At 36.0% G+C, this 25,386-nt stretch overlaps 4 protein-coding genes across 6 annotated transcripts; 1 reads left to right on the top strand and 3 right to left on the bottom strand.

Annotated features, from left to right (window-relative positions):
* On the top strand, positions 1–2,907 carry LOC109719188 (glucan endo-1,3-beta-glucosidase 3-like). The gene is made up of 4 exons (XM_020245732.1): positions 1–199; positions 454–1,995; positions 2,253–2,283; positions 2,377–2,907. Exons 1-4 carry the CDS (start codon positions 115–117, stop codon positions 2,639–2,641), a joined length of 1,923 nt encoding a protein of 640 aa, XP_020101321.1. The 5' UTR covers positions 1–114; the 3' UTR covers positions 2,642–2,907.
* Positions 3,532–9,806, bottom strand: LOC109719186. Of its 2 annotated transcripts, none has more exons than XM_020245730.1 (8): positions 9,719–9,806; positions 8,508–8,681; positions 6,572–7,914; positions 5,456–6,142; positions 5,251–5,334; positions 4,819–4,894; positions 4,398–4,714; positions 3,532–4,058 (listed from the first exon to the last, which is right to left on the bottom strand). In XM_020245730.1, exons 3-8 carry the CDS (start codon positions 7,862–7,864, stop codon positions 3,846–3,848), a joined length of 2,670 nt encoding a protein of 889 aa, XP_020101319.1. In that variant the 5' UTR covers positions 7,865–7,914; positions 8,508–8,681; positions 9,719–9,806; the 3' UTR covers positions 3,532–3,845. The 2 variants fall into 2 exon arrangements, with proteins under 2 accessions (XP_020101319.1, XP_020101320.1); XM_020245731.1 differs by having other exon boundaries at positions 6,572–7,912; positions 8,507–8,681; positions 9,651–9,790.
* On the bottom strand, positions 11,243–14,231 carry LOC109719253 (probable RNA 3'-terminal phosphate cyclase-like protein). Its single transcript, XM_020245826.1, has 6 exons — positions 13,926–14,231; positions 13,664–13,813; positions 13,008–13,189; positions 12,749–12,924; positions 11,928–12,138; positions 11,243–11,657 (listed from the first exon to the last, which is right to left on the bottom strand). The coding sequence occupies exons 1-6, from the start codon at positions 14,128–14,130 to the stop codon at positions 11,448–11,450; spliced, it is 1,134 nt and encodes a 377-aa protein (XP_020101415.1). The 5' UTR covers positions 14,131–14,231; the 3' UTR covers positions 11,243–11,447.
* LOC109719252 (guanine nucleotide-binding protein-like NSN1) lies at positions 14,949–21,414 on the bottom strand. Of its 2 annotated transcripts, none has more exons than XM_020245825.1 (10): positions 21,197–21,414; positions 20,890–20,934; positions 20,523–20,767; positions 19,024–19,159; positions 18,759–18,932; positions 18,049–18,263; positions 17,151–17,415; positions 16,530–16,709; positions 16,208–16,422; positions 14,949–15,506 (listed from the first exon to the last, which is right to left on the bottom strand). In XM_020245825.1, the coding sequence occupies exons 2-10, from the start codon at positions 20,906–20,908 to the stop codon at positions 15,147–15,149; spliced, it is 1,809 nt and encodes a 602-aa protein (XP_020101414.1). In that variant the 5' UTR covers positions 20,909–20,934; positions 21,197–21,414; the 3' UTR covers positions 14,949–15,146. The 2 variants fall into 2 exon arrangements, with proteins under 2 accessions (XP_020101414.1, XP_020101413.1); XM_020245824.1 differs by having other exon boundaries at positions 18,759–18,935.

Consider the following 25,386-nt stretch of genomic DNA (forward strand, 5'->3'; position numbering starts at 1 on the left):
TGCCCCTTCTGTCTCTCTCTCTCTCTCTCTCTCTCTCTCTCTCTCTCTCCAGTAATGCTCCCTCCTCCACCTCCATCTCTTGAGGAGGAGATTACTTAGAAAGAAATAACTTCAATGGCTACAAGGGTTATTAGGGCTGATCATGGCCTGCTCCTCCTCTTCTCTCTCCTCCTATCCCTTCAGTCTGCTTGCTCTTCAGGTCAGTACATCACTCATTCTCCTCTCCCTTCCTTTCCCTTTCTTTCTGTTGCATTTTTTTTTTCTCTTATTGAGCTACAAACAACAACAACAACAACAAAAGACAAGAAGAGACAAAGAAAGAGAGTTTCTCATTTACTCCTCTTTGATAGCTACTTTAAGATTGGCATAAACCACTTTCCCCTTCTGATATACCACAACTGTTTCAGAATCTCAGTTTCATTTTTCATTTTCTTCTTTCTTTGGTGTTTCCAGGAGCCTTTGTGGGATTTTCATATGATGCAAGGGAAGAGAGCCCTCAATCTTCTTCACCTTCACCCACAGAAGCACTATCTTTCCTCCACAAGAACAGACTCTCCCCTGCTCAGTACAGAATCTTCCTCACAAACCCACAACCCTTCTTACATCCACTGTCCAAATCTGCTGTCCCTGTTGATCTGTTTCTGAAACAGTTTGACACTCAAAAACCATCAGAAGCAAATGCTTTAGCTTCCTCATGGCTAGCAACCCACCTCATAAGCACTCTCCCCTATCTTAACATCACCAACATCATAGTAATCCCCAATGAGAGGGCCCTCCCTTCACTCCTCCACACCCTGAACTCACTCTACTCCTCCCTCAAAGCCTTCGGCCTCGACCGGGCCGTAAAAATCTCAGCGATGTTCTCCCTCTCCACCCTCGAAACCGTTGGGAAAACTCGGAACAAGGATTTTCGGAGAGCCGTGGAATTTGTAAAGAAGAATTCGGGGTCGTTTGTGCTGATAGAGACCTTCGTGGATGGACAACTGAGCTTATCTGATGGGTTTGTTCAATCCACTGCACAAAGGGCCATAACTGCTTTGAGTGCTCTATCCAACTTAGAAGACACCATTCCCTTAGTTTTCAATGTGAAGAGCTATGTTTCCCCAAGTGAAGTAGAAGTAGCTCAATTCAGCGAAAAAATGAAAAGGTCTTTAGATATGTATCCTGTCATAAACAAAAGGGTTTGGGGTTTTTATGTGGATGTATCTCATGTGGGGGAAACTCGGAAGGAAATACTAAATTGGGAGGAGCAACTGATTTTCCCTTCTTCTCATAGAGAGCTGCTGCTTCTTGACCATGAAAAGAGTACGACGGTCCGCGACACTTATGCTCCGATAACAAACCCCGTCACCACCACGCCCATCACTGTCCCTTCCACGAACCCATCGCCGGGGATAGTGACCGTCCCTTCGACCAATCCTGTCACTGTTCTTCCCACTAACCCTTCCACGACACCTATCACAATCCCTCCCACGAATAATCCGATGCCGATGCCGACACCGACACCTGCAACCACTCCAGTGCCAGTCACAAACCCTTACCCTACGCCGATGACCACTCCCATCGTGCCCGTCACGAATCCAGCGACGACTCCAACGATGGTTCCTGTGACCAATCCTGTTACGACTTATCCTTATACGCCGCCAGGGGTTTACACGCCGACTTATCCATATGCGCCGGCCGGGGGTTACGTGCCGTCCGTAACGCCGCCTGTCACTGTGCCGAGCACCATGCCGGTTACACCTGCAGTAGCAGGTCAGACTTGGTGCGTGGCGAAGACCGGTGTGCCGGATTCGGCACTCCAATTGGCACTGGATTATGCCTGTGGGATTGGGGGTGCGGATTGCTCGGCGATCCAACCGATGGGCAGCTGCTACAACCCCAACACGCTTCAGGCTCATGCATCATACGCATTCAATAACTACTATCAGAGGAATCCTTCACCAACAAGTTGCGATTTTGGAGGGACGGGGATGATCGTCAATGTTAATCCAAGTAAGAAAACACTTGCAATTTGAGCATCCTTTCTTGAGTATGAAACCGAAGCTTTTGCAGAAGTGTTGTCACGTACAACTGTTCGAAGAAGCAATAATAGCTTTTCCATTGATATCCTCCCCAACAGCTGTAGCAGAAGCCGGAGCTTTAAACTATAGCTGCTGCTTTTGGGTTTGAAAAACTCATTTCAATTTCGAGGTAGAAAAAAAAAATTTAGGGTTTTTTGCTAAGAAATTGATCTCTGGAACTTTTTGCAGGCTCAGGGACATGCATTTATCCAACTTCAAGGTAAACACTGCTATGAAAAAGCAATATCATATACTATAAATGCTGTCTATTCAACATGCATAACATGACCTTCCTCACCTCTTGCATTCGCAGCGGGGTCTCTGGCTATAATCCTACAGCCACTACTCCTGGTTTTACTCCTGCTTCAAGTTATGGTTCGACTCCTGGTACAAGTTCTGGTTCGACTCCTGGTACAAGTTCTGGTTCGTCGGTGTTGAACACTAACAACTCGGGCTCGAGCACAGTATACGGGTCGGACAACCCAACAGGCGCCGGCAGCAACTCATTGTCTCGCTACGCTGGTTGGACCTCCTTATATTTTGTGATCACCTTAGCCTATATCAGAGGTAGGCTCTAAGTTAGAGTGTGAGCTAATTCAGGTGCCGAAAACGGAATGATGGGTAGATTGAGAACAGCTTCCTAGTGCTAGTTCTATGATAGTTAGAGTAATATTCATATACAATGAGTTGTAAAGAACAAATTTGATGTGTATATGGACTAAGTAGATGAGTAGAGCTTGAGAGTGCCTCTCTTGTAGAACTTTGTTGATGCTTCATTTCGGAGATGTAAATCAGCTTTATGAAAAGGTGAAAAAAACAAAATATTTATGGATGCACAGAGAAATGAAGTGTAACAATGGTACCTGTCAACCTGAAGAAGGATGCTAGTTCCGATCAGAAGAGTTATCTCCATTGCCAATTGCCATGGCTGCTGTTAGTATTTGTCATCCCCGTCTCTTGTTTGTGGTTCTGTTTCTGTACATCTTCTGGACCATAAACACTAACAGATCACTTTGGACAATCACTTCTATAGATATGAGAACACAGATACCATTGCCCTACTGGCTTTTCTTCGAGAGAAAAGAAAGAAAACAAAACAGAAAAAATAATAATCAATGCAAACTCAAGCACCAGGTGTCTGCCAATTCTTGTTATCTCTTCACAACCAGTTTAAACTGTATTCAGATATACAAGCTTGAATCACAATGTAGAGGAAAAGTAAGATAAAATTCTAATACATCTTCAATATAGATAGATAAATTTGTACTGTGAATTATACTAGCTCGATTACCGTGGGATGCAACCAATTAGACTGCATGATTCCACCATGTAATAAAGTAACAAATATTTGGAGAACCTAAAGATCATACAAGATGAGATTTAGAAGGAATGAATTAGCACAATATTACCTTTACATAATGCATGGTATTATATGGTTGACATTTCGTGCCCTTTATAAAAGGAAGAATTGTTTCAACTAGTAAAAGTAAAACCTTTCATTTGAGGGCACAAGAGCTAGACAGAGAATACATATTGAGGAATTTGTTATGGATGTTCGATACTAAATTTCCAAAATCTATACATGTTTTATTCCGTGGGTACAACGCAGTCGAAATTATATCTACATGAGCGACCAAATATGTTTACCACTAATCTGAAATATAATACGAGAGATTACAACAGCGGGATGCTTTAATATACAGAACAATAAGATCTAATAAAGAAGAGATGATTATGAAACCATTACTTTTCTAATAGAAGATCTATTATGATAAACTTCATCTAATCACTGAGATCATCATCGAGAAAGTTAAGATCACCACCATCTTCGTCACTAGCAGTAGCCATAGAAGCAGGATGAACCTCTAAGGACTCGACTACTTCAGGCAAAGGTATACTGCTTGTATGAGGTTTCCTTGACGTTGCATCTAAATGCATATTCTCGTTTACTTCCTTTAAGTAGGGCTCTTGTTCCGTTTCATTATAAAGAGTCTCCTACATTCACAACAGGCAATCCGATCAATCGATATAACAAAAACAAGTGAATCGAATTAAAGAATAAAGATACTTCTACATGTATATAACTGCAAAATCATACATCTATGTACATATTCTTGTAAAATATCAATTTTCATATATGTTCCTTGAAACTGCAGTTGTTTACAACAATATCCTTATCTTACGTTGAGAAGTCTCCAAATTAATGGGCGAAAGTTGGTTTTTTTTAATTAGCATTTTTGTATATTTTTAAGAGAGGCATTTTTAACTAAACGCTATATGTGGAAGACATTAAGTTTTTGGAGGGTTTGCAGTTATATACATTAAAAAATATACCTCGCCTCCTGGAGAAGCTGCTTTGTCAATCTCAACAACCCAGCTTTCCAACAATCTCTCTAGTAGAGCATTGTCAAGGGAAATTGAACAATCATCTGTCCTGTTAAATTGCCATTCGCGAAGACGTAGGTTGTAATGGGTGTAAGTAAGATCCTTTAATCTTTTTTGGGCTATACGATTGCGTCTAGTAGTGTGAATTTGATCAAAGGCACTCCAGTGGTGTTCGGAACCACGAGATGTACATGTCTGGCTCAATATGCGAATAGCAATTCGTTGCAACTCGAGGCAATTGATTCCATGTTGTTGCCACCAGGCAGCTGTGATTGAAAAAACATATCAAAAAAGAAAAATTGATGCCTGGTTTAGCATTGCAATCTAAATTGTTGAAAGTTTGCAATCCATATTAGTCAAATATGATTACCTGGATCCAGCTCCATCCTTGTACTCAAAGCCAGATCGGTTCCAAAATCAGCTTTTGCAAAAACAAAATCTGAAATCTAAGATAAATAAGATGACAAATAGAGTGCATTAAAAGAGGAAGAGAAAAGAAACCAAGGAAGCTTCTCGGCAAAATGAATAATAAGAGCTGAACAAAGGAAATCTCCCTACAGAATATCATGATTTTACATTGTTCCCCTTGAAATACTAAAACATACATTTTGCCCACTTTGACCTGTAAGCTAAGTGATAGATCTTGCCTCAGAGAACACTCACAGAGAGCAAAGGAGTGAAATATTGTAGTTTCGAGGGTAATATATATAGGTTTCAGCATTCCACCCACGGGAGCTGGTTTGAAAATTGGGATATTCAACTTAGCCATTACTAAATTTCACAATTCAAACAATGTGAGTACCTGGGAAGCAGCAGAAACTCTCCTTACATTATCCGATTCAAGTCTAGTTATGCATTCATTCAAGCCACGAATAACCTCAGGAAGCTACAAATTAGATCATGAAAAATGAGAATTAGGTGCAACATCACACCATATCAAGATGAAACATTCACTTGAAAAAGAAAAAGGTAAAAGAAAAAGGTAACATTCAATGCTTTAAGCATACCGCCATGAAGTCTGGTCGATATCTAAAGGACGGGTTCAAGAAGTAAGCAGCAACATACAGAGGATGGTTGAAAACAGCATTCCAATGACTGTCTATTACAACCAAGAAAGGCCCATACTTTCTCTCATCATCGCCATGGACAGCTTTAATAGACAGCTTAGCTCGGTACATGTCATTGTATATCGACGGCATGGACAACCCTTCATTGCTTTCCGCTTTCTTAAGTATCTGCAAAACCGGGTCTACAGTTTTTTTCACATATTGAATCTTCTTCCAGAATGTGGGATTAACCACAATCTTTTCTACTTCTTTGCCCGCATCTGATTTGGACAATTGGGATGATACCCATTTGCTCGATTGGAACAGCTTCTTAAGAGAAGGCCTTTGATCTAGCAAGCTTTGCAATGTAAGAAAAGTAGTTGCAAACTTTGTTATTGATAGTTTAAAGAGATCCTTCCCCTCTGTGAATTCTTCTTTCATAAGGTTTGCTAGCCACACGCAATTATAAATGTATCGCGTAATCTTTTGACCTTTTTCGATGCATTCTCTGACCCATTTTATCTCAGCAAAATCCCCGAGAATTTGATTGATGCAATCCGCAGCAGAAGGCATCCAGAATAAGCTTCTTCTCTTCTCCTCTAGCATCTTTCCAGCAGCTCTATAATATGAAGAATTTTCTGTGATTACCTACGATACGGAAAACTGCCATTAGAGAGACTACAACATTCTCAGAAAAAACAACAAGAGGCTCGGACAATTTTCCAACAATTTTATGAAGGGTAATGTATGAATAGTCCTTGTATTGTCCCGATAGAGTGACTTGTTCCCTGAACCTTTAGTCTCTAAACTTTCTGAAAAATTGCGATTTCATCTGACTATTCTAATATTTACTTGAATCAGGGTTAAAAAGGTCATTTTATAGAGCATAAACAATGGATTTTTCCCTCCCCCCCCCCCCCCCCCCCACTCTTAACAGTCCGATATGGAGTTGCAATATAAGAGAAAGTTTGGGACTAAAGAAACAAGTCACAACATCGAGATTTGTGCTAGTGCAATTAACCTTTTATGAGTAGTCTACTTAAAAGAGTAGATAGATTATGAAAATAAATCTGGTACCTGCACCACATTTGCCTCACCTACTTCCTCCACAACTTTGTCCAACAACTTGAAAAGATGTGTAGCATCTTTTACAATGCGAGACACATCTATGGAGGAAACGAAGTACGTTCCTCTCGGGCAAGACACTAAGAAGTTGATTATCGTCCTTCCCTGCACATCTTTCCAGCTATCCCCTATAATACTGCATCCGGTAGTAGCCCACGAAGCCTTAATTTCCCCAAAGTATTCTTTTATTGTTTCCACTTCATCATTAAGTGATCTATTAGCAAGTAGTTTGCTTATTGGGCTTTTAATTCCATGACCATGTTGAGCAACTAAATCTAGCATCTTGTGGAAGTATGCTGAATCTGCGACATTAAAAGGTATAGCTGCATAACAAAAGAATTTACAAATAGCAGAAATTACTTCTTTATGGCCTTTCTTATCAGCCCCTCCCTTTTGTTTTGAATGCTTAAAGGACAAAGAATAGTTCCCTTTCTGGGAAGTGGCATAGAGAGAGTCTGTAGTTATATTTCTAGACTTTTTCTTCATAGCATTACCACAAGAAACATCTTGATCGCCTACAAAATTATTTGCATTATTTCTTCCACCAGCAACTTCCTCCTCGTCATTTTCTGTATGCACGTAAAATGCCGAAACTTCTTTTGTTTCTATCCTTCGCCTTCTACCCGTTCGATGCCATTTCATATTTTCTTTCATCTTTAGATACACTTCCTCAGGAGCCATTTTACAATATGCGACTTCTCCGGGAATTCTCGCTAAATGTTGCTTAAACCGGTTTATACCGCCGCTAACTATTTTCTCGCAATAATTGCATTTTACCTTCTTTTTCTTTTCGTCTTGAGCAACACCATGTTCCCAACCGGGGTCCACATACCCTAACGAGCGAAGCGGAGTTATAACCGTAGCTAAGCTTTGATCATTCACTTCCTTTCTTAATTTCCTTTTATAGTGGATAGAGTTTTCCACATCATCATCATCATCATCATTGGAGTGGACATCGAAAGTGGGTTCCTTTTCTTTCTCTTCTAACTGCCGTTTTCTTGTAGATCTATATCCTTCGAGATTTTCTTTCATTTTAATGTACACCTCTTCAGGGGCCCTTTTGCAATATGTGACTTCACCAGAAATTCTTGCCAAATGTTGCTTCAGTCTATATATTCCACCACTTACTATCTTGCCGCAGTAGTTGCATTTTACTTTCTTCTTCCTCTCGTCTTGAGGAACACCATGTTCCCATCCAGGGTCCATGAAACCTGTTGACCTAAGAGGAGTCATCTCTTCAACCATTTGAAACTTGAGACAGGAGCTTATACTTTTCGCCTTTCCACCAAGCTTCTGCAATAGCAGTAACGTAAATTATGAACAGCCAAGAGATACTTATCCTAACATATTTTGTAGCATTTTCAAATAGGTAAAGATGTTTGGAGAGTCTCCCTCTTTTTTTTTTTTTTTGCTCGATTGACACCCCCGAACCTTTCACTATTATTTGTTTTAAGTTATTCCCATCAATTAATATGAGGATTCCACTGGATTTAAGAGAGACTCCATTGATTTTAACAGCGCTTAATGTTTTTCAATATGACAGAACAGCAGGTTCTGTCAACAGTTTGACCATTAATAGCTAATGGCGCGCTAAATTTCAATGGAATCTCCAATTCAAGTGACGGAAATAACTCAATAAACGAGCATTAATTGAGAGGGTGCTAATCCAAAAGAAATAAACTGGTAGGTATAATTCGAAATGGACTGTAGGTTAGGGCGTCCTAGTACAATTTTACATATCAAATGTTCACCAACGCAAGTATCTTTTCAACTTTTTAGAATTAATCTTTCTTACTTTAATTTTTACCATGAAGAAGATTTTTCCCTATGGATAATCTAGAAAAGAAAATTTACCAACACCAGAATAGAAAAGAGAGGTAAATTTACCTTGTCTGGCTAATGATAATCCTTCGTCACGATTCTGCCCTCAACTCATAGAGAATTATGAAATACAAAAATTGATATATTCTTGTGCAATTGACTGCAGTTCAATTTGATATTAACACCACAAGACTTGTCTATCACGGCCCTATCTTGTTAGACAGAAACGTGATCCTTGAACCTATTTAAATTGAAATTACATAATCAGTTTTGGAAAGGATTAATCAAAAGGCAAAACAAAAGGAAAATGAGGAAATACGACAATATGCTTAGTATGTGATCTAACACGGCAATTTCGGACCTCTTGCTTATCATACACAGAAACGAAAAGAAAAAGGTAAAAAAGAACAACAACAAAGTACAAATTCCTAAATCACAGTTACAATTATAAGGCAACCATGTTCACTATTGTTGAAGCATATGAAAACTATGTGGAAAAATCATCAATGTAACTGATGAAGAGGGAATATAAAAACATTTCACTGATTTCCATTTGTGCAAGGAATACCCTAAATCCTGATATTAAGAGAAACTTAACACCGACCGCCAATAGATGTTTTGACAACCAAAAAAAAGAGGTTAGCTTCATGATTTTTTCTTTTTTTTTTTTGTTTCGAGATGATCTTCATTCATTAGAGTACAAAGTTACACAACTTTGATTAAAGAGTAGAAATGTGCGAAAATAAAAATAAAAAAATTTCTTAAATTCCAAATACTGGCGAAATTTGAACTGAACATAATTCCAGCTGCACTAAGTCCAGTTACTCAGATGAATCTACATTATCAAATTACTAACTGCATGAACCCTAATTTCTGATGTAATTAACCTTAATACTCACATTAATCAGAATATCAAATTCCTCTTTGCAATAACTCTTATCTCTAATTTAACAAGCCACAATGATTTCAAATGAAAGAAGCATAGAAAGCCACTGAAATTACAAGTCCAAATCTCAAATTCCTAAATGGTGCTACAAATCGAACATGCAAGCTACCCAACTACAAATATCCATTATATAAGCAGTTCATGCGAATAGATTCCACAATTCCATCAATAGTCGATTCAAACCGTAAACCCTAACACCAGCTTTTCATACGCAACCCTCACCCTTGGTTGTAGGGGATCGAACCTTAAATCGAGATTTTTTACCTCCAATTAACGCACAATTACCACACTAACCGCGATCGGGGAGCGGAAAGGAGGGATCTGAGGATTACCCGAGTGGGAGCTCGATCTCATCCTCTTCACCTTCCGTGTCGCCGAGTTGTGTTCTTCGTCCCCGGCCCCCATTCATTGCTCGCGCGTTGACTCGGAACGAGATTTAGCGCCGAGTCGGGGCCGGGGAAAAGCCGACTCGGATCGAACCGGACTCGGCCGGTTCGACTCGCAACCCGGACGGGTTCGGAAACGACTCGGAACGAGATTATTTTTCCCATTTCGATAGGTCAACGGTCAACGCTCAAAAAGTTAAGAGAGATTTTCAAAAAGGGCCTATTTTGCCTAGCTTTTTAAAAAATAATTTTTGTAAAAGTGATTTTGGTTGGAAAAATTAATTTTGGTGAAACTGTTTGAAGAAACTTTACAGTTTTTAGCTTCTATAGCATTTGTTGAAATATATATATATATATATATATACATATATATATATATATATATATATATATATATTTGTTTATTTATTTATTTATTTATTTATTTATATATAGAGTGAGATTACTATGCTATCGGAAGCACGGAGCCTTCCGTGCTTCCAGCTCGTTTTCGATGTTGCGACTTTCGAATCGTCGATCGGCTCCGTTAAACTTGATCTAGAGTATTTGAAGTACCTAGAAAATAAATTTTATGATTTTACGATATCATTTGCCTAGTGAACGAAGGGGCTCAAAATCAACGGCTGAAAATAAAAATCTTACAAAATGTAATAATATGACATTAAAATTTTAAATCAAAGATATTGATCTTGTTTTATATAGTATAAAGAATTTTCTATCAAAATTTCACATGATTTGAATATTTCTATACCGTTAAACTTGCAAACGGCTCACTACGGCCATTAAAATTTGTTGATTTTGAGGTCATTCGATCACTAGGCAAATGATATCGAAAAATAATAAAATTTATTTTCTAGGTACTCCAAATACTCTAGATCAAGTTTAACGGAGCCGATCGACGATTCGAAAGTCGCAACATCGAAAACGAACTGGAAGCACGGATAGCATAGTAGCCTCACTCTATATATATTTATATATATAGTTAAATTGACTCTTAGTTGTTGTCTTGTTATTTTCAGACATATGAATAAGTTGTCTAATCATTAATTCATAAGACGAAAAATGATGAAGTTAAGTTCACTGAGAAATTAAAATTCAGCGACTCAGATTGATAAAATTATAATGTAATTTACTCTCTTATTTATTTATCTATTTATTTAGTTAAGTTTCGCTTCCTCTGTGATTAAAAAGCTTTTAAACTTTAATTTACTTAAAACATTTTATTTATTTGAATTTGAATTAAGTTTAGTTTCCAGATTCCTGAGATTAAACCTGGACAGAACCAGAGAGTTTAGATCTGACAATGTAGTTTCTGAGATCAAACCAGAGCAGACAATGTACAGATGACGAATCGAATCGGTGACAGAGCTCTATTGAACCATCTAATTTCGAAACCAATATCAGGATTAGACATTCCCGAACTCGACGCAATCAGATTGAGTAGAAAATAGACTTATATAAAAAAGATGATAAATATGGTAAGTGATACTGTACAAATCTTCGGCAATGTAATTGATACAAATGTGTATCTACCTTGTAATTAAGACTAAAATTTCAAAATTTCGCAAAATAACTGAACAATTCAGAATTACGCTTTGTTGCCAAAATGTTCGCTAATAAGTACTTAACCTGTAATGTAACTAAAGAATACAAAGTAATAAGAACAAATAAAGACTCATGAAATCTTTCGAGCTATATTTTTCATCCCGGATCCGACGCATTTTAGTATAACTGTGTTCGTACTCGTATCGGGCTTGATGACAAACTTAACTCCGAGAAAATCCCTGATATTTCTAAGCGTTTCTATGCCGTAGGGTGTGAGCGCTCCCACGCGAACCTTTGATACATCCGGCGGGCATAGAGCACAAAGAAGAAATAACAAGCCCTGAAAGAAAAAAAAAAAAAATATTGTTGTTAAAGAAAATTAGTTGTTCACAAATTAACCAGTTCACACCAAACTGGCCACCAAATTTATTCCCAATTAGTCTCCCAAGAAGATGATTTAGCTGAAAATAGTTTAGAGCAAAAAATGTCGCCATTCTCTCAAAAAGCTTCCTTGTCAATGCAGGTGTTTCTGCAGCATATTAGAGTTAAATTTGCATCAATTTGAAATTAACCAAGTGAAAAGTAAAGAGGTTGGAAAGTGAAATCAGACCTGGTGGGTAGAATCAACTACTCCTCCCTGCTTGATCTCTCCAAGCAAGATAGAAGCAACTTCAATACCAATATCCTCCGGAGTTTTAACTTCCGGCTTCTCCTCAGTGTCTTCATCCATTTCATCCGCTTTTTCAGTACTTGCAATATCCGCGGATATCAAACAACCTGTAGTAGTCTCCGCAACCAAAGACATGCCATATCCCGGTGACCTGCCGTATCATTCAGCTACTAGTTAGATAAGAAGCCGAGACATACCGTTGTAGCTAGAGCTTCCACTAAGGCTATTTCGAAATTGTTGGCATAGCAAAAGTTCTAGTATTTTCGCTAGACAAAAGCCTAAAAGATGCCTCTCGGAGTCCAGAAGCAGTTTCGTAAGCCAAAGCAAACGACTAACAGATGAGTCTTGGAGTCAAGCAAATCAGATGGTTTAACTCACATGAAATAAATAATACGCCCCGAAGGACAAAAGCATAATCTATTCATGATGTTCTCTAATAAAGCACTAGATAAGACGATAAAAAACATAAATCTGTACAATTCCACAATCTCAAGTACTATTGTGACATGTCGAAAACACCCATATTTTTTTTGGATGAAAGAAAAAAATCAATTCAGGCGTCAGATATTACATCCCTTGCTTGCTTGTGAAACAAAGACCTCAAACAACCATTTGATTTAGAGTTAATACTTTATTATTTTCACAAAATCAAGCACAAGGATACACACATATATAAGTTCAAAAATTGAATCCGAGATTCTTTTTGTTTGTTAGGAAAGAAAAGCTAATATAAGAAGAAGATAAATAGCTAGTTAGAGTACCTTCCCCCAGCCGGACCAGATCTATGATCGGTGAAGATATGAACATCCGGTATGAAGTTATTGAAGACTCCACGTACAGCATACACCATACGATTTCCAATCTGAGGAGACACTCTCGTGGAGAATGTTATCCCTCTAATTCTCTTAACCATCCCTTCGTCCACCCAATGCGTTGCCTGATTGGCACATTAGATACTTTAAGTAAAATCTTTTGGGAAAAGGTAAATGAAATAACTATCAACATGCCATTTACACCCACCGTTAATGTATTAGGGATGATAGGAACTCGAAGAAGGACCTCTCCGCCGCCAAGAGGAGGAGCACCACGACTTTCTATTTTCAGCTCCAGCCCTTCTAAAGGAACACCAAAGCGCCTAAGCATATGCAACGTGGTAGTCCGAAAGGTATCGACAGACGGGTCCTTGGAATCATTAGTAATTCCTGACGAGCGAAGCATCAAAGTGGTGATTCACATGCAACGAGAAAAGCAAAGTCAATTTGGATTTTGTATTGCAACACTTATCTATTTTATGAACTAAAACTCGGCAGTATTGAATGGCTGAATACTACCGATTAAAGTAACATGGAGATCTACCAAAGTCAATCTATTTTTAAACCGTTCAATCGCTCTTTTCTTTGTTCTCACTAAGCCTACTTAATAGGAGAAACTTAAATAAGATTACTGTCGACAAGCGAATTTGAAATCTACCCTATGATGTCAAACGCCAAATTTTATGCTGGCCCGATTCTCTGCACAAGAACAATTACAATCAAATTGACCAAAGAAAAAAGGGGAAAAAGCAAAATTTTACTCCCGAAATTCCCTTTTTCCCTCCCTTCTCATAAGTTTAATTAAGCAACACAAATAAAAAAAAAAAGACGAATTAAAAGGAGAGAGGAAGAGATAGATCAAACCTTTGAGCCTAATAGAGAGGGGCTTCTTCCCGAAAAGCCCCAAAAGTATCAGCGGCTCGAGGAAGTACCCGATCGAGCGGCTCAAACCGCAATCGTGCACGAGATTCTTTCCCCCGATCAAAACTCCGGGCTTGTATAGCAACTCCGTCCCTAAATCGCCCCAAAAAAACACACCAAAACAAAAACGAATCAAAGCTAGGGTTTTTGTTCAAAATCGAGAATCGAGAGGAAGGGAGATGGGGGGATCGATCAGGATTATTACCGCTTTCGCCGAACTCGATCAAGGAGTGGTCCGTGATCTTCTCGAGGAGGCGGAAGAGGGAGACCTCGTGGGGTCGCAGCCCCGGGAAGGTGTCGTCGGAGTGGATCTCCTTCACCACGATCGGCGTCGCCGTGAGAGTCGCCAGCACCAGCCGCTGCCGAAGGTGGCGGCTCCCCCTCAACCTCATGTACGTCGTCTTCCCCATCCCTACCTCTCTCTCTCGATCTCCGCGGCGGTGGTCGTAAAACCCTAATGGAGAGACGTTCTACAGTGGAACTAGGGTTTTAGAATTGCTCTGGCCCCAATCCTATGCATTTAAATAGCCGGTTTGAAGCCGCCAAATCTTATCTAATAGATTGAATGATAAACCGGTTCTCTATTCTAAAGAGGGCTCGGGTTGATTCGTTAACTAATCAAAAACCCGTTAATATTTTTAAAATTAATTTTTCAAAATTATTTAATAAGGCACTCATAATTTCCTATTTGGTTTTATATTTCATAAAAAAAATATAAATTTTAAGTGCTACGATTGCTCTCTTATATACAAATTTCCTATTTGATTTTATATTTCATAAAAAAAATATAAATTTTAAGTGCTACAATTGCTCTCTTATATACAGTATATAGGGGGCACGTTTGGTTCGAAGTCGAAATCGGAATTAGAATTAGAATCTAAATCGAAATCGAAATAAATTAGAATCAGAATCGGAATGACTCATTATTTAATTCTATTTGGTTCGTCAGCTGCATCGAAATCGAAATAAATTATTTTTATTATCGATGTTTTATTCATAGATATAAAATATACTAATTTTATCTTTATAATATATTAATTTAAATTCAAATTAAAAATTAAATATTAAAAATTTATATCAAAATTTTGAAATAATATCAAAATTTTAAATCTACTTTTTTAAAAAAAATAAATTAAATTTTGAAGTTGAGCGGATAGAAGAGTTATTTTAAAGAGAGAACAACTGATCTCTTATTAAAACACTAATATCTATAATCTAACTCAGCATATTTAAGAGAATTTAAAATTTTACAGAGATAAAATTAACTCGGCATATTTAAGAGAATTTAAAAATCAGAAACGAAAACAAAAGATCAACTTCTCAAACTGCTCTTAAGCATTACTGCTTTGTAGCCGAACAAAATTTCCAATACAACATAAAAAGAGCACAATCTAACTCTTATCTCTACTCAAATCTCTCAAAATTTCTATGCATCCAACTCAACCCCGGCCATAGGGACAGTCCGGTGGTCGGCTTCATCGTCGCTATCTGCATTGCCCTCCTCAGCAGAATTGATATCACCATCAGAACCCAGATCTTTCATCCTGTAATCCACCTTGAAATCATAATCGGCGTCCATTTCATTCAATCTATTCAGTTTGTTCGCCTTCCTCCGCGTCTTCTCGGCTCTTCGCTTGCGAGGATCTAATATGCCCTCGGCCGTATATAACTTGTCGTTTTGCCTGCTTACACCGCTAGGCGCGGATTCAAAATGAGACTCAGCATCGAGAGCCATAGGCTCGTCCGTGTTCTCAGCAATTTCAGTTTCATTCTGCTTCGGGTTATCCTGCAAAGATCAAGATATAAGTTTCCTTGTTTCGATTATTGATATGTAAAAAGCATCCGAAACTATCTATCCACAAATATCACCCTACAAAACCTGAATTTCTGCATCTGCCCTGCAAAAGTAAACTTATCAAACATATACCCTGTTACTTTCAAGTTTTAACAACAAAACATCTCTTCGAACACCAAAATAATATTTCTAATTCACTGTTGGATTGACTCCCCAGCTAAAGATAATGAATATACATTTGCAAGAGACTGAAGATTTGAGGGGCGCGCATTCCAAAATCTATAGGATTATGTATGTAAATAGATGATTTTACAGGCCTAGGTGTAAATGCCTTTCTTTATCGAGCACTAAAAATTAACCAAGTATAAGCTGCTGAGTACATGGAAAAGAAAAAGATCATGGCATACTTCCACTGCATGCATATGATATCAAGATACGATGCAACTTTATATACAATATGTTCACAAAGCATCAGAAAAGAATTTGATAATCAGAAACAATAAGCCCCTCTATGACGATAAACATTCCTTAAAGCAAAAACCATGGCAATTGGTTTACCATCCAAGGAAAAAAGTGATTCCAGTCGTGATACTCGTATCTAGGAAATATGATTTGTATAGGTCAATGTCACTAGAAATTTCATTTGATCAGAGGAATTTTTTTATTTAAAATAAAGGGGTCAAAGAACAAACCTCCTGTAGCATTTGCTCATCAAATTGCGGAGGTGAATGGGGAGGTACTTCAACATGCCGGAAGTCCTCGACTGATGCTAGGCTACCAATAAATGAGGATTCGGTCTTGTACACTTCATCAACGTCGAATTCCTTCCCAAATTCTGAAACAATTACCGCATCCAAATTCGCCCCCTGATCCCTCTTGGGAGGCTGTGTGTAATATGGAATTTTACCTACCAACATCAAAAGAAAAGGGAAAAAAAAAAAGGGTCAGCCTCGAGAGGAAAACAAATCACGGAAATCAGCAGAATTACGAGAACATAAATGAGGAGAAACATACCCTCGTTCCAGTCATGAAGCACAATTCTAGCTGCAGCTTCAATGTTGACTACTCCACCCTTTTTCAACTTACCCCTAATAGTAGCCACTTTCTGAAGGAAGTCATCAACTGAGCTGAAGCTCGGCAATTTGTACAAGGATAGCAACTTCTCGGCTGGGCAAAGGTTGAGAATCTCCTTCACTGCAAGAGTTTCATAATCACAGTACTAGGTAAATCTAAAGCGTGCCAAAATATATTGCATAAAAATGGCAAATTTATACGAATATGCAAAGATTGGACAGCACAATGGCTTGGGTAGCATCCTATGATAGTCGATAGCAAATCAGCAACCTAAAACGTTACATCTTCATTGAACTGCAAAAAGTAATAAATGCAAAAGACAATGATCCATGAAAATAATTTAAGACAGTAGAGCAATGACAGTGCCGTCATCATCACTGTCACTGTTATTTTCTCATCAGTATCTCTCTGTCATGCCTTTTTGTATATTTACTTATCTAGGCAAAAACTAGTAAACACCAGAGGTTTTCCTTTATTTTTAAAGCAGGTTTTTTTTACAATAGTTTAAGCACCCATAAATTCTCTCTCTCAAACAAAAAAATTTATATTCTATAAGTTTACCAGGAGTAACTGGATCGTCCAACTTCTCAATTCGTTTACAGTTGCGAAGGGTGATGGACACATCACCCTCAGAGGACTTGAGCATCACTACACCAGGGCAGTCAAGTAATTTCACCTTCTTATCTAACTGGATTTCTTGCATCGATTTGGTGACTCCTGGGGTCGCACCGACGTTAACTACATGGGATCTCTTCAAACTGTTGATCAGACTGCTCTTTCCAACATTAGGAAGCCCAACAATACCCACAGTAATTGACAATTTGAGCTGTCATGCCAAATTAGACAATATAATAATTAGAAGTTAAGTGGAAGGCATCGATATCTAAATAGAAGATTGAGCCAAATAAAAATAAACGTTTTGCAGATGAAATTATGCCCCACAGAAGAGAAAATCTTATCCTTTTTATATACTCAATGGGCATCTATTTAATATACTATTCAAATTTCTTATGTTGCACGAAGAAAATTGCTAACAACTTAGGTTTAAGTCTTGGGCCAAAACTAGAATATTTGATGCCTTCTCTTAACTGAGATGTGAGAACCTTAAGCATCAGAGAAATAGGGCTGTTTGACCAGATGTTGTATAGCTCATTGTGATCGAATTAATTGCTGCCATCAATGATGGCATGTGAAGCTAAAAAGTTGTCTTTATCAAGTAAAATATTTGTCGGATATCATTAGTAATTTAATTCATGAATAGGTTTCTAAATGTAAATAGTTGAGCATGCCAAACACGGTTGCACATTCCGCGGAAAATAACCAACAAATGGTTATACAGGATGAGATCAGAAACAACTTTTAAGCTGCAAATTGAACATTCCCCATTCGGTCCATATTAACTAAACATGCATGAAATGATTTAATTCACCCAAGTGAAAAAAGAATGGCTTTTTGTCACCTCGTGGCTTCTAGTATAATTCTTTAACAATTTGATGAGAGTTTCAGCACCAAGGCAATCACTTGTTTGAAGAAGATTGCTTGATTTGGAAGCCTTCGAAGATTTCCACCCCAAATTTGATCGCTGCTCCTGTGTACTACACTTGAAGGCTACTGTCGGCAATTCTTCTCTTAGATATGTGAGCCATTTCTCCACTGCTTCCCTAGGAACAAGATCTACAGTACATACACAAATAAAAAATCATAAATAATGAGATTGGGCACTTTTGATTTAACACCATAAAAGCGACTGAAAAGGCATAGATCTTAATTGAACAATTGTGCAATTTAAAATGGGTGCTGAACTTCGAAAATTTTGATTTTACGGCCTAAATTTATTGAACTTTTGATTTAAACCACCGCAGTCAGAACTTGAGGGCATCTTTTCTACTTTTAAAACAAATATTCTATATCCTAATAAAATATTCCATTACTTGTCAGAACATTCTATAAATTCTCTGTTTCTAAAATCGAAAAATAGTAAAAAGTTAGTGAGTAAAATCAAAATTTATAAGGTATAATGCCCCATATTAATATACTCTATAGTTAAGGAAAGGTCTTATACATTTTACCAAACAATTTTATGAATGTTTGTATTAATACAACAACAAAAATTGATATTGTATCCAATAAACTTGAATTTTTTTAAAAACATCCAGGTTAAGTGAGTACCTATTTTGTTCAGAAGCAATATAATGCGCTTATTTGGATCCGCCTTCAATATCATCTTTTCCATGTCAAGACAACGAGTACCAAGTGGATCCCTTGCATCAAGAACCTCAAGGATTACATCTGATGCTTCTATAACTTTTACCAGCTCCTTGTAGAAAGATCTCTCAGAATGGTCTGCTAGAAATGTACCAATTAATTCAGAAAATATTGGAAATGGAAGAGATAAGGCTATGGTCGAAATTCTATTACTCCAAAGCTTAATTACCATGGCTTTTGCCCACAACTGAATTATCATCTGCTTTACTCTTCTTTGCAAACTCATGCTCTTTGGCAGAAGCTTCGGAAGCAAAACTGGTCAATTCACTATCCTCTTCAAGTAAACCAAGTTTCCGCTTCTTAGCCTGCTTGTTTACAAAATTGCATCCATAATATAATAGTACTACAATGCAAGTTCATGGTAAACGCATACAAAAACCAAAATACAACAAGCATGCAGTTCTGGCACTACTAACAAACAGAAACGGTATAAGCATTCTAATCCAGCTAGCAAAAAAATCTGGTGAATATATCAATATCTAATATGCCATCAAGGTCATAACATTTATGGTGAAAGCTTTTTTTCCCAGACAAAATTAATCCTCAAAACAGACAATTTGGCATGAACCGTCAACCACCAACCTTCTTAGTCTGTAGGTTGGTATGCATTCATGTATGCTACATGAGCTCAAGATGATTTGAGTAGTTCTTTTCAGATTTACCCGGAAAAAAAATTTCTATATGGTTTCCTGCTGCATAACCTAAAATAGCTGATACCATCTATAAACCATTCCAAGAAATAAGAAATTATCCAGCAGACATTGTCAAGTTCCTACTAGCAATCACAAGTTTCCAACTACAAGATATTAAACTCAGGTTCTGTTTGAAATCTGTATCCGCTAACAACCCAGTTTCAGAGACATAATCGCAAAATTCTAAAATTACTTTGACAGCCTCCTTCCAAGTTCTCTCTCTTTAACTCCCCCTGTATCACAGTTTGAGCAGCTTCCAGGCTATAGGAAATTAGGAATTCCAACTTGCTGTTGGCCAATAGCTAAGCAAAAAACAAAGCATAGATCAAATGCTTAGGCGCATTATCCAATCAATTGATGTTAGACAAAGCAATTACGAAGAACCAAAGATTAAAGTGATGTGGCACAGGTTGTGCCGAAAACTTGCTTGCACCGTAGGGCACCGCCATGCGTGCCGTGCGGTGCTACGTTGGACACCAAAAATATTTCTGTACTGACATATAATGGCATAAAATATTTATCTTTTTGGCACCAATATGTTCTAATCGTTGTCTTTATTAAAGCTTTTGAGCAAATATCTCTGTATTGACACATAATGACATAAAATATTTATCTTTCGGGCACCAATATGTTCTGATCGTTGTCTTTATCAAAACTTTTGAACTTCACTGAGGTAAACGCTAATTTCAAAACAAAAAAAAAGAGAGTTTGAGTCATGTCATCAGCACGGAGGTCATATTGTGCCAATTTTTTATTGGTACAGTTGGTACGGCCTGTACAGATGGGCACTTAAACACTTGTGAAGAACTAGTTGAGCATCTAATGATGACATGGATCCTAGCTACAACACATTACCATCACGATATCATATTCTACGGAAAGAAGAACAAATAAAAATGAATAATAATGAAGATCACTTCTTTCCCAAAAAAATTACTAACTTTAAGCACAAGAAGAGATTTTGGGAAGCAAGTACCCTCTCTTTGCGAGCGGCCTTCTTCTGCTCCAGCTCCTCCAACGCGCGCTCTCTCCGTGCTTCCAGTGCTTTGAGCTCCTGTTCCTTGAAAGGCCAATCATTGGGAATGCCGGGGTCCTTCTCGACCTTCTTCCTATTGTTCAGTCCAAGCTTCTTAGCTTCCTTCGCCTTCTTTTTGTGGTGCTCCTTCACCTTCCGTAACACCTTGTACTTCTTTTTAAGAGAAATCCTCTTACTCTTGCTCTCTAAATGACCCAAAAAAGAATACCCCACCCCCAATAAAATAAATTATGTTATGTGTCATCAAATCAAAGAACTAGGAAAGTAACTTTTTTTCCTTTTTTTGAGGTACTGAGCAAGCGCTTACTTTTGCTCTTTTTCACCATCTATCTTCAAATCCTCTCAAGCTTACCTGAAGATGCAAAAATGAAAATGAGAATTCATTTAATATTAAGTTTGTAATCTCAAATCTCAAATTATTTCAATAATAATAACTATAAGCAAATCCGGTAATTTGATGTCGGACTAAGGGTGAAACAAGAAAAGTAAACAATGGACACATCAGCTCACGATTTGCTTCTTGTGTTAGGTGCTGTTTTAGGCAAAATTTAGGAGATTATCTGTTATGGAGGGAGGGAGGAAGATGAGGGGGGAGGGAAGGCAGCAGCACGAACTTGCTGTGGTGGAGGTGGCTGACGGGGGCTGGCGGCGGTCAGACAGCGGCGAGGTGGGGGCCGACGGAGGCTGGCGGCGGTCAGACAGCGGCGAGGTAGAGAAGAAGATGGTGCTGGCGGGCGAAGACGGTAGCGGAGATTGAGGAGGGGAAAGGGGAAGGGGACGCCGGCACAGAGCGGCGGGCAGGCTTGAGACTGGGGGAAGAAATTAGGGTTTGCTAGGTTTTAGATTTAATTTCGTGTGTATATATATATATATATATATATATATATATATATATATATATATGTACTATATTATCAGGTCAGCCGCTACTATGCTATCGGTAGCACGGAGCTGTTCCGTGCTACAAGTTGTGTTTCGATGATGCGACTTCCAAATCGACGATCGGCTCCGTTAGACTTGATCTACATATAAAAGTATTTGGAAACTAAGATTTCAGATTTTTTCTACATCATTTGACTAGTGATCAAAAGATCTCAAAATTGACAATTTTAATGGCCGATGTGATGTGTTTGTGAGAGTTTTACAGTGTAAAACAATTCAAATGCAATGAAAATTTTATAGAAAATTCTTTTCACTATTTAGAGTAAGATCAGTATATCTGATCTTGAATTTAAATCTTTTATCATCATTTTTTATGAGATTTTTATTTTCATCCGTTCAATTTTAGACTACTTGTTTGATAGGTAAATGATATCGAAAAATTATGAAATTTAGTTTCTAAATATTTTCAATAGTATAGATCAAGTCTAATGGAGCCGATCCTCGATTTGGAAGTCGCATTATCGAAAACAACTTGGTAGCACGGAGCGTTCCGTGCTACCGATAGTATAGTAGCCTAGTTCATCCTCGATTTGGAAGCCGCATCATCAAAAACAACTTGGTAGCACGGAGCGCTCCGTGCTCCCGATAGTATAGTAGCCTAGTTCTATATATATATATATATTAATTTTTAAAATTAATTTTTCAAAATTATTTAATAAGAAAAAACTCTTATCTTCATCCCTAGGCAGTCGTAATTCCCTATTTAGGGGCTCGTTTGGCCTAACTTTTGAAAAAGTAATTTGTGAAAAATAATTTTAGTTTGGAGAAGTGATTTTGGTTAAAAGCTGTAGAGTATTTGGCTGACTTTAAATTGCCCACCTGTGGTTTCGTTTTTATCTTTTCGGTAGTTTTTTTTGTTAATATTTCATTAAATTATATACAAAAAACTTCGGATACCCATCTAGATTTATCAAATATTCACTTTAGTACCCTTTAATTTTAACTTTATCACTGATTTAAGAAAAAAAAATAATAAAATTGATAAGAAAAGGAGAAAAAAGAAACCACAGGGGGAAAAACTGATACATTTTAAACCACAGGGGGGCAAAGTGAGAAACTACAAAACCACAGGTAGGGCAAAGTGAGAAACTGCGAAACCACAGGGGGGTTTTTTGAAGTTTTTCCTTAAAAATATAAATAATTATGAAATCTAAAATATAAAATTTTAATATTTAAAAATATAATTTTAAAATTTAAATTTTAAAGTTAAAATTTAAAATTTTGAAAAATTTAAAATTTAAAATTTAAAATAATTATTAAGTATAAAATATAAATTTTTAAAATTTGAATGTTTAAAATTTAAAATTTATAATTTGAAGATTAAAACTTGTAATTTAAAATTTCAAAATTTCAAATTTTTAAATTTAAATTTTAAAATCTAAAATGTCAAATTTTAAACTTTATCTTAAATTTGAAATTTGAAATTTAAAATTTGAAAATTTGAAATTTGAAATTTAAAATTTGAAATTTTGAAATTTAAAAATTAAAATTTTAAAATCTAAAATTTGAGATTTGAAATTTAAAATTAAAATTTAAAATTTAAAGTTTGAAATCTTTTTTTCAAATTTTAAAATTTAAAAGTTAAAATTTAAAAATTTAAAAATAAATTTGAAAATTAAAATTTAAAATATTAAATTTAAATTTAAATATTGAATTTAAAATTAAAATAAAATTTTGAACTTTGAGTTCAAAATCAGAATCAGATTTTAAGAAGCAGTTTCTTTATGTTTCTGATTCTGGGGCTTTCAAAATCAGTTTTTTGATTCTAAAAAGTAGAAGTAGATTTTAAAACTGAGGTTGTCAAACGCTCTATTGGGCTGAAAATTAATTTTCAATCCAAAAGCGCTTTTTAAAAGCTAAGCCGAACACCCCTTTAGTTTTCACCAATATCTCATAAATTTTTATTGAAAAAATAAATATTTCATAGTATATAAATATAAATTACAAATGCTGCAGTTAGCTCTCTTATATATAGTATGAAGGTCTGGCATAGTCACGCTGAAGAAATGAACTTTCGTTCCCACCAAAAATAAGAAAACTACTGGAACTAGCTAAAACATGAAAAAAACACACATACACACACAACTAGTGTGAATTTGTAAACCAAAACATGCAAAAGTATATATATTCTAGAAAAAACTTCAAAAAACCACTATGTGATTTCATACTTTTTCACTTTAGCATCATGTGGTATAAAGTGTATAAGTTAGCATCTTGTGGTTTCGCACTTTCTCACTTTAGTACCATGTGGTTTAAAGTGTATCAAGTTAGTACTCTGTGGTTTCATTTTTGTATCGAGTTAGTATCCTGTGGTTTTATTTTTTTGTTTCTATTATCCATTTAGGGGTATTTTTTCGCTAAATCAATGACAAAGTTAAAAGTAAACGGTACTAAAACGAATATTCGATAAACCTAAATAGGATATCTAAAGTTTTTTATATATAATTTAATGAAATATTAAACCACATGATACTAAAGTGAGAAAGTGTGAAACCACAGGGTACTAAATTGATACACTTTAAACCACATGGTACTAAAGTGAAAACTTGGTACTAACTTGATACACTTTAAATTACAGGGTACTAAAGTGAGAAAGTGCAAAACCAACGCGGGGTATTTGAAGTTTTCCCTATATTCTATATTTAAATTTAAAATTTAAATTCTAATTACTTTTTAAATTATTTTATTTCTGTATTTTGTTTTCTTTACTTTAGTTTGGATCAGTAATAGATGTTCGAGTCTCATCGCTTCCGAACGCATATCAGTTCACCCAACATTTTATCAATTACAAATTTTGACTATATCAAATTTTCTAAAATCATTCAATATTATTATAGTTTAAACTATATTTAATTTAATTACTTGATTATTCTGTAAAGTTTAATTTAATATTATTTAGTTATGTTTCACATTTAGGCTTCAATATTAAAAAATTAGTTTCTCTAGTAAATTTTAGATATTTAGTTTTTTAATGTCTATTTTTTTTTACTATTTAAATATTTTATATTTAATAACCATCCGGTGCATGGATTGGACTATATTTGGGTTCATGTACAAAGCCTAGAGACTTTCCCTTTCAAAAAATTTAAAAGTTCATATATTTTATCTTAAATTCAAATTAAATAAGATAATGAAAATATATTAGAATAAAGATAAAATAAGACAACAATATATTAAAAAAAAAAGTATTTATCTCACAACCTGAATATAGTAGATTTAACTTATGAATATATAAAATCCGAATAAAATTCAGAATAAATTTCAATTTTTAATATATACAACCTAACTAGAATTTCTAATTAATAACCAATAAATAAAACTCATTGCTGAAAAAAATAAAATATTTTTTTAAAATATTTAAATAAGTCTACAAAATAAATCTAATTTTTGTATTCTAAATAGCAACTTCAAATCTGTGAAATAGATATAGTTTACTATTTTATTTAAGTTATAGTAAAACCAGGCTAGATTTTGAATTGATCATATTTATCCTCAATTCAAATTAAATTAAAAGCTAAAATATTATAAAAATATATTAGAATAAAGATAATGTAAGATAATAATATATTTTAAATAAAATAAGTTTTCACTTTTTAATTAGACTAGATTTTGATAAATTTGCTATAAATCAACTATCAACTAATCAGATAACTCTGATTAGTGCAAAATCCTATACCGAAAATAGGATCTTCTGGCAAAAATTTCTAATTCTGAGGAAGTTGTAATTAAATTTTGGACTTTTTCCCAAAACGATCCTAAAAAATTTTTTAATTGGGTAAACAATTCTATAATTTTTTTTTTTTTTGACAAACTAATCATTCTTTTGCCATATATTAGCTATATTGGAATTTTCTCTTAAAAG

Source organism: Ananas comosus, linkage group 13 (genome assembly GCF_001540865.1).
Source record: "Ananas comosus cultivar F153 linkage group 13, ASM154086v1, whole genome shotgun sequence".
In the NCBI taxonomy this organism is placed as follows: Eukaryota; Viridiplantae; Streptophyta; class Magnoliopsida; order Poales; family Bromeliaceae; genus Ananas; species Ananas comosus.

Bases quoted from the DNA above. Each gene is read 5' to 3' on its own strand.
- LOC109719252 (XM_020245824.1), bottom strand. The intron at 18,264-18,758 runs GTACTCACTTAA...TATGTACTGTAG, and splicing joins ATTGCTTCTGAACAAAATAG to ATCTTGTTCCTAGGGAAGCA. The intron at 16,423-16,529 runs GTATGTTTCTCC...TGATGTTGGTAG, and splicing joins GCTTCATGACTGGAACGAGG to GTAAAATTCCATATTACACA.
- LOC109719186 (XM_020245730.1), bottom strand. From the start codon at position 7,864: ATGGTTGAAGAGATGACTCCTCTTAGGTCAACAGGTTTCATGGACCCT. The intron at 4,895-5,250 runs GTACTCACATTG...TATTTATCTTAG, and splicing joins GAGTTTCTGCTGCTTCCCAG to ATTTCAGATTTTGTTTTTGC. The intron at 4,715-4,818 runs GTAATCATATTT...TTTCAATCACAG, and splicing joins AAGGATGGAGCTGGATCCAG to CTGCCTGGTGGCAACAACAT.
- LOC109719188 (XM_020245732.1), top strand. From the start codon at position 115: ATGGCTACAAGGGTTATTAGGGCTGATCATGGCCTGCTCCTCCTCTTC. The intron at 1,996-2,252 runs GTAAGAAAACAC...AACTTTTTGCAG, and splicing joins GATCGTCAATGTTAATCCAA to GCTCAGGGACATGCATTTAT. The intron at 2,284-2,376 runs GTAAACACTGCT...TTGCATTCGCAG, and splicing joins TGCATTTATCCAACTTCAAG to CGGGGTCTCTGGCTATAATC.
- LOC109719253 (XM_020245826.1), bottom strand. From the start codon at position 14,130: ATGGGGAAGACGACGTACATGAGGTTGAGGGGGAGCCGCCACCTTCGG. The intron at 12,925-13,007 runs GTGGGTGTAAAT...TGTGCCAATCAG, and splicing joins TCATCCCTAATACATTAACG to GCAACGCATTGGGTGGACGA. The intron at 11,658-11,927 runs GTCTGATTTCAC...TTTTTCTTTCAG, and splicing joins TAGTTGATTCTACCCACCAG to GGCTTGTTATTTCTTCTTTG.